This window comes from Thermobia domestica, chromosome 11, assembly GCF_964235325.1.
Source record: "Thermobia domestica chromosome 11, izTheDome1.hap1.1, whole genome shotgun sequence".
Classification (NCBI taxonomy): Eukaryota; Metazoa; Arthropoda; class Insecta; order Zygentoma; family Lepismatidae; genus Thermobia; species Thermobia domestica.
This window is the reverse complement of record NC_137464.1, coordinates 3,859,386-3,867,384: the sequence shown is the minus strand read 5'-3', so window position 1 is coordinate 3,867,384 and position 7,999 is coordinate 3,859,386. Positions and strand designations below refer to the sequence as shown.

The 7,999-nt window shown below is 36.3% G+C and overlaps 1 protein-coding gene across 1 annotated transcript in view; it reads left to right on the top strand.

Annotated features, from left to right (window-relative positions):
• The first annotated feature begins 2,725 nt into the window (after positions 1–2,725).
• Positions 2,726–7,999, top strand: part of LOC145663828 (integrin alpha-4-like) — a 187,091-nt gene continuing 181,817 nt past the window's right edge. The window contains exons 1-2 of the mRNA XM_081729925.1: positions 2,726–2,836; positions 5,423–5,552. Of these exons, the coding sequence (XP_081586051.1) occupies positions 2,765–2,836; positions 5,423–5,552 (202 nt within the window). The 5' untranslated portion in view covers positions 2,726–2,764. The remainder of the gene's footprint in view (positions 2,837–5,422; positions 5,553–7,999) is intronic.

Here is a 7,999-nt window from a genome sequence, read left to right as displayed (position 1 = left end):
TCCTAGACTTGACGACCCTAACAATGCTGGGTAAACCGTATAAATTATGTAGTCCCTCGTTATGAAGTTTCCGCCATTCCCCATTCCCGTTCCTCTTGGGTCCGAATATTCGTCTCAAGATCTTGTTCTCAAATACTTTCAGTCTATGTTCTTCTCTCAGAGTAAGCGACCATGTTTCGCAACCATACAGAATAACAGGCATGATTATCGTTTTATATATTTTAAGCTTCAAATTCCTCGACAGAATTCGCGACGACAAGAGATTTTGAACCGAATAGTAACACGAATTCCCTGCTTTTAGTCGACATTTAATTTCTTCGTGAATATGATTTTCGTCTGTTAATATTGATCCTAAATATTTGAAAGTATCCACTTTATCAAAAGTATTATTTACTATTTTAACTCATCCACAATTTTCCGTATTACGGTTCCGACGCACTTCCATGTATTTAGTTTTCTCTGCATTTACTCTTAAACCCATGTCCCTGCAAGCGTTTAATAAGATCTCTGCATTTCTTTCTATTTTTCTCCTATCATCCCCTATTAAATTTACATAATCAGCATATGCCATAACCTGGTGAATACCGTTCAACTCTAGGTCCTGGTTGCTATCTTTGATTTTCCTTATAGCGTATTCTAGCACAAAGTTAAATAATAATAGCGACAACGCATCTCCTTGTTTCAGGCCATTTTCGACGTGAAAGCTCGTGGACAAAAATTCTCCCACATGACTTTATTTTGGGATCCATTTAAACATATCTTAATTAATCTAATTAGCGTTCTCGGTATTCCAAGTTCTGTAAGAACGTTGTATAATGTTTCTCTCCTAACCGAGTCGTACGCCTTTCTAAAATCAATAAATAATTGATGTACCGGGTTATTTCCACTTTTTTCGAGTATTTGGCGAATGGTAAATATTTGGTCGATAGTTGATCGATTTTGTCTAAATCCGCACTAATAATCTCCAATAATTTCATCTGCGTATGGGGCCAATCTTGCTAACAAAAAATTTGAAAGGATTTTATAGGATGTTGACAGAAGAGAAATGCCTCGAATTATTGTTACAGTCAGTTTTGTCGCCTTTCTTGTGAATTAGAACAATGATTGATTCTTTCCACTCTTGTGGCAATTCTTCCTTGTTCCAGATAAGGAGAATGAGTTTGTGTATGTTGTTCCACAATTCTTCGCCTCCAGCTAAAATTAAATCAGCCGGAATTTCATCTACACCCGGAGATTTGTGTTTCTTTAATTTTTTTTCTACTTCTATTCGGTTGGGTTCTGGAATATACGGTTCTGCGGTGTGTATCTCCTTTTCTCCACATACATTAGTTTTTGGTTGCGTGTTCAGCAAATTGTCAAAGAAATCTTTCCATGTATTTAAGATGCTATCCGTATCAGTGAGAACTGTTCCGTCAGCTTTTTTAAATATATAAGCACGAGGTTGATAGCCTTTCTTAAATTCGCTGATCCCCTTATACATGTTATTTTTATTTTTACTATTATCTTCGAGTTCCTTAATTTTAGCTTTCAAAAAATCGCGTTTCTTTGCTCTAAAAGTTTTGGATGTTTCGCGCCTGATATCTGCGAAATTTTGTGTAGTTATTTCATTCGGATTTTGTTGCCAGCGTAATTTTGCTTGTTTTCTCTTCTCTGCTAGATTAAGGCATTCCTGGTCGAACCATGGTTTGTTCCTACGTATTTCCGGTGTCCCAATTTTTCTATTACTGAACTTTTAATGCTATCTCTAATTCCAATCCAAGTATCCTCAACACTAGTGTATTCCGAATCTTCTAAAACCTAGAATCTATTCGAAACTTCAATCTGGTATTCCTCTCTTACCTGGCTCTCTTCTAATTTCTTTAAATTAAATCTCTCCGTTTTCGGACACTGAATATTACCTTTATTCAACGATAATCTGTCTCTTATTATCGCTGCTACCAGGTAGTGATCAGTGTCACAATCAGCCTCCCCTAAACGACCGGACATCAATTATGCTAGATTACCTTCTTCTATCTACTAAAACGTGATCAATTTGATTATGTGTTTTTCCGTCTGGTGAGGTCCATGTGTATTGATATTTATGAACCTCGCGATGTGGGAATTTTGTACTCTTCACGATTAGGTTTTTGGACTTTGCAAAGTTCACGAGTCTAACACCGTTGTCATTAATTTCCTTATGCAGATTTTCGTTCCCTATAATCGGTTTGAAAATATCCTCTAGTTCTACCTTCGCATTGAAATCCCCTAATAGAATTTTCATATGCTTTGAAAAATACATTGAAATTTCAAACTTTTTTTTTTTTTGTCGTGCAATTTTTGCTAGGAACACAAACTCCTCTTCCAATATGGCGGTTCGATTCAATATATGCGAGTTCGATACCATCAGAGATCTCTCATCAGGGCATCACTAGCTGTTTATATTATCTCAATGCTGCTCACCAAAGTTCTTGATCTATAAGTAAGGCTTTGGAAATTATTATTAGTTTCATATACTAATGTTTCGTAAATACTATTTGGCTTACTTTCTACATTTTTAATATACTTCATTGATTTTAACTAACTCATTAATATTCAGAACCTTAGTGAAGACCCTTCACGGATCATAGAGCCAGGGTTGAGCACGTCCCTTGTCCTCAATTATTAATTGAATCAAAAATTGTCTTAAACGTTCGACTTATAAACAAAATACTAACGTATTTTTCTTTGTGTTTAACCAACAGATGACACATCTAATTATCATGATCCCAAAACAGATGCTAGGATTATGCAGAGGATAAATAAAACTTGGCTGGGTAATGCCATGGCGGCAAGCAGCATTTCAAGTGGTATTATCGTGGTATGTTATTTTATTAATACTTTATTTTAAGGTATTCTTCTACATGAGATCTTGCTTCATTTTGTTTAGCGTTTTGATGTGTTGTGACGATAGGGAGAGATTCTAACTCCTTTGAAAATGATTGAAGTTTTGACAACTGTTTCTTAAAAAATTGGAAGTAGAAATGCGACTTTCAGCTTGCTTATCTTATATATAAAAGAGAACGTACAAATCCTTTGTTCCCTCATCACGCTAATACGGCTGAACCAATTTCTTTCATTTTTGGGGGGTTATTAGGATTTGGACCCTAGATGGTTTTTATCATATCACTTTAATTTTCAATTACCAGTGTCTTGAGATAATTGACCATTCAAGTGTCCATAACGTACAAATCCTTTGTTAGTTCATCATAGGTAAAAATAAACGTATTTATATGCAACCCGCATGACCGTGTCACTCGGCGGGTTAACATAAATGACAGGCGATATAATGTCGATGCTAATAACTTTCGATGCTAAATCGTTTGGTGACCCAGGGCCAGAGGGGCAGTTTCGCGCTCAAGCTTCAAAGCGAAAAAGTAAAAATTATCTAATTAACAAGGTTTATTGCGTTCCGGGGTGACCCCAGCGAAGCGGGGTGAACGCTGCTAGTTTTAAATATACGTAAAAAAAATCTATGCACAATTTAACAGATGATACCTGCGTATTGTTTCCGAAGTTGAATGATCATTGTAACATGTAGTAAGTAAAGTGTTTGCTTAAAATGTGTCAGTAAACTCTCTTGACTGAAGAATAACGTATGAAAGTAAAATGAAATGGCCAATATGTGCTTCACATTTGAGGAACGAAAATCCATTGTAAAGTGGTATTACAAGTTTTAAAAAACGAGTCGAGACCTCCTACACTCTTAACTATCATATGCAAAGTTTAAAACATACATATGCTACATTTCTCGCAAACATTTTCACCGACGTTGTTCAAACAACAGCTAAGTGTTATGGCCGCTAACGGAAACAACTTTAAGCACATTTAATAACTGTAGAAGTGGAAGGAACCAGTGGTGGATCTAGCCCAGGACCGGGGGTCCTAGGCCCCCCATTTTTTCAGCAATTAATATAATTTAAGATATTGTATATATATTTCAAAGTTTTCTTTTCAAAGTATATAATATATAGTTTTCTTTCATTTAAGAGCGGAGACACTTCTCAATGTTACAGTAGAACCCCTCTCGTCCGCCCTCGGCTGGTCTGCCACTCCGGCTGATACGACCGTGCTCGAGCTGAACTTATCCCGACTCCAGTGTTGCCAGACCAGCCAGTTGGAAAAGCAGGAGATTCGAAAACAAAAAACAGGAGAAAGCAGTAGACACATACAGTGGTGGCGTTTGAATGTAAATCCGGGGGGCAATCGAATTTGTCATTATTAAGGGGGCAGTAGTCAAAACAAGCAGTCTAGAATTCATTTCCGATGAACTACGTTGAGCAAATGAAAGGGAAAAGTCCCGATTTATATTAATATTATTTGATACACACATGTGTGAAGTAAAACGTAGTGAAAGATCAAAGTGGAGTGGGAAAATGTCTTTTCATGCACGTAGCGATAACGTAGCTGTGTTGTGCACTCAAACGTGATCGTGGCGTAAGACGATTTCTTACTGACGATCGTGGAGAAACGATCTAAGCCACTCTTCCAACCCAAGTCCCAATCTAAACAACACTTAGGCCTACTTGTAAATCTTCCAGAAAGTCATAAAAACGCTAACCATAATGCATATAGAAGATGACGTACAGTTGTATTCTTTGGATTTATATTATATGCAGTAAAGCTCTATAACTATATGCTCTACAGAGCTTTGTGTATTATAACAGAGAAATTTTGTCTTTTTTATGTGAGGAAACATTGAAAATTCAATATTAATAATAATATATTTCTTTAACTTCTCCAAGTAAGGAAAAAGCAGGAGATTGTTTACTTTTCATTTTCTTTCGCAGTAGAACGTAGAAAAAGCAGGAGATCTCCAGCAAAATCAGTAGATCTGGCAACACTGCCCGACTCGTCGGTGACTCACGAGGCCCATTGTCGTTTACTGCAGTAGAGGAATTATTGTTTACTTGTTGTTACCGCTTATCTGCTTTAGTGCTCCGTCATCTCTTGCTGTCTTGTGTAGTTTTTAGTACTTACTCTTCATTTGCTTTTACTGTAGAGAACAATACAGTCATTTTTGAGTTCAGAGATTGCTTATTTTACTACAAATCCGTATTTTTCTGTATTTTCTGATAATCCGATCGTTTTTTGATAATCCGATCCAGAAGGATCAGGGTACGAATCTTCTAGAATTCTTTTGAACTTTTTTTACTTATTTTTGTTAATTTACAGTAATTGCCTCGGTTTCTGTTCGTAGTGCAATGCTCACTGTTCGCTCTGCCATTTTTTCAGAGACCACTTCGGTTAACCTCGAACTCGGTTAGTCGAGGCTCGGATAATCATTACTCTACTGCATATATTTACATTCAATTATCTGGCATCACTTGTTACAGTCACTTGTAAAGAGGTTAAAAGAATTGATGTTCAACGTTTGATGCTAAATATGACTATTTGGTATTTGTAGACGTGCGGCCACAGATGGACCAACGGTTATCATAAAAATGAATACTACATGAATGGCGCCTGCTACTATTCGAAGAAGAACGATGGACTTCGTACCAAAGCCACGAAGCTGACTCCTCTCACAAAAGAAGGTAAGTAACAACATCATGGTGGCGTTGACAGATTTCACGTTTCCCTGATTGTAGCAAGGAAGTTGTACGAGTGTAAGATTAGCACTTCATATATTAATAGTATGCATAGCGAACTGAGGGACCTTGCAAAGCCTTTGGTACTAATGAAAATACCCCACTCTTTGTATTGCGTTAGGGAATGGTTATAGCAAAATGTCCGTGTTTCATTTTACGCTTTGCTATTTGCTACCTTGAATCATCATTCATCCTTCATAGAACAGTGTGTTTATACCGACTTTATCGATCAGTTTTCCCTACTCAGAGGCAAATCAGCATTGGAGCAAAAATTAGGTATTTAACATTTAGATGCAAAGTGGTTCCAAGTGAAACCTTAATAGCTTAGGACACACACCAGAAATAATCTTAAATACACCACTATGAAACCTAACCGAAAGTTTCATATCCCCTGTGTCCACTCTCCCGTAATATCTTTACGTGCAGAGTAGGTCGTCACATTATAAAAATATAACTTTTATGGTTTAAAGTTGAATTAATAGAGTAGAGTGTTAGATTAGTAAGGTTAAGAGGTTTAGGTTATGTTAGATTAGGTTAGTAGAGCATAAACGTTTAGTATACTAGATTAGGTCGATACAATAGATCAGGTTCTTAGTAGGGTAGATAAATTAAGTAGGATAGGGTAGAATAGGTTGCATTAGTAGAGTACGTTAAGTTAGGTTAGTACAGTAGACCCTATCCTAGTATAGGGTAGGATAGGATAATAGAAATGAAATGAAATGAAATTTTTCAGTTTTACGTCCCGCGATTAAGCCGTGTAGGCTAAAGGAGACGATGATGATGAGGAATGAAGGAATGCTGGAATGAAGAAAGTGGGAGGAAACGGGAGAACCCTGAGAAAACACGCACATTGTGTTTGTTCACCATGAAGCTAACTTGGCGCGAGCTGTTATAAGGGCCCCATGCACCAGAGGTGAATGCTCTATCACTGATCTACCGAGGCCCCTAGGGTAATAGAGTAGGTTATTAGAGTTGATTATTTGATACTGATTAAGATAGTTCGTCATAAAAATAGAAATATTACAGTTAAAATGAGTGAGTGCATATGAAAGAGGATTATATAGGATATTAAACTCTATTATCGGAGAATTTTTTCACAAAGTACGAAGCCGGAATTCATGTTTACAACTGTAAACGCATTACAATAACTATACTAGGGTTAACGAGTCGTCCACATATTACCTAACGCGCCAGAGAGGGGACGGGGTTCAGTCTTGCGTTACGAAGTGTAAAGGGGGAGGGGGCTTACACCTTCGTTACCTAACACATGATTTATTGCTATAATTTTTATTTTTATTCTCAGATTTATATGCAATATTTTAAACAATTTTATTCCGTTCTTTTCGTTTTAATAAATAAATAAATTTCTATTCTTTTGGGACATTGTAAACATATAGAAAATATAAATTGAATCATACAGAAGGGACTCGAAGACGCTACTAGACACTAGCATGACTGGTGACGAACCCTGGGTTTATTAAAATACTATAAAACTCTTGTTTTGTGGCTATCGGAGCATTGCGTTTACGGTATACGTTTTTCTGCAGTTAGTTGTTAGTGATGGTAACCACTACTTAAAAATGTTCTTACGTTCCCACTCGTATCGCTATTTCTGAGAATATTATTTAAAACTTTTTATTTGAATTGTTACCCACTCTATTCTTTTAAAGGTTTTCGCATGTGAAACAGAAGAAACTCTTTTTTGTGAAATAATAGCTTCCGCGACAGAATGAACCACGATTTCCAAAGTAAAATAAGATATTAAAAATCTAATTTGTGGTATATTCATCTCGTACTGATTTGTTTTTTTCATTTTTGGATTTGAATGTTACTGGAGATATCGAGCTCATTCTTATTGTGGCACTGATGTAGGATAAGAATAATTTGGAAATGGGAAAAATGAAGTCCAAAGAATATGCTTGAAAGCTCTTTCACGTGTGCAGCCATTTTGAATCTGTGGTCGAAGAGAAAGAGAACTACTTTGCGTCGTCGACACTTACTAACTTCAAAAGCATCCTGTATTCAAGAAAAAGAGGTTGATGTCAGGTTTTTAGATTATGTTTCACTTGCATCTTCCGGCATCATTTCCTCTTTGACGATCGTTGGCGACCTAATAGGATGCGAGCGATCTCCTTGGAAAAACGACAATATGTAACATCGAACAATTAAGACTGATTGATTAAACAACCTTATGAGATTCAAATATTATTATTATTATACTACCTATTTCTAATACTTTGATTTGTTGGGGAAAACACTACAAATATATTTTGAATAGAATCTTTGTGTAATAGAAAGTTCTTCCATTAAAAAATAGTTTCTTATTGTAATAACCCCGAAAATAAGCAAAGCTGCTGAGAAAACAAAAATCAAAAAGTGTTACGTAACAAAGG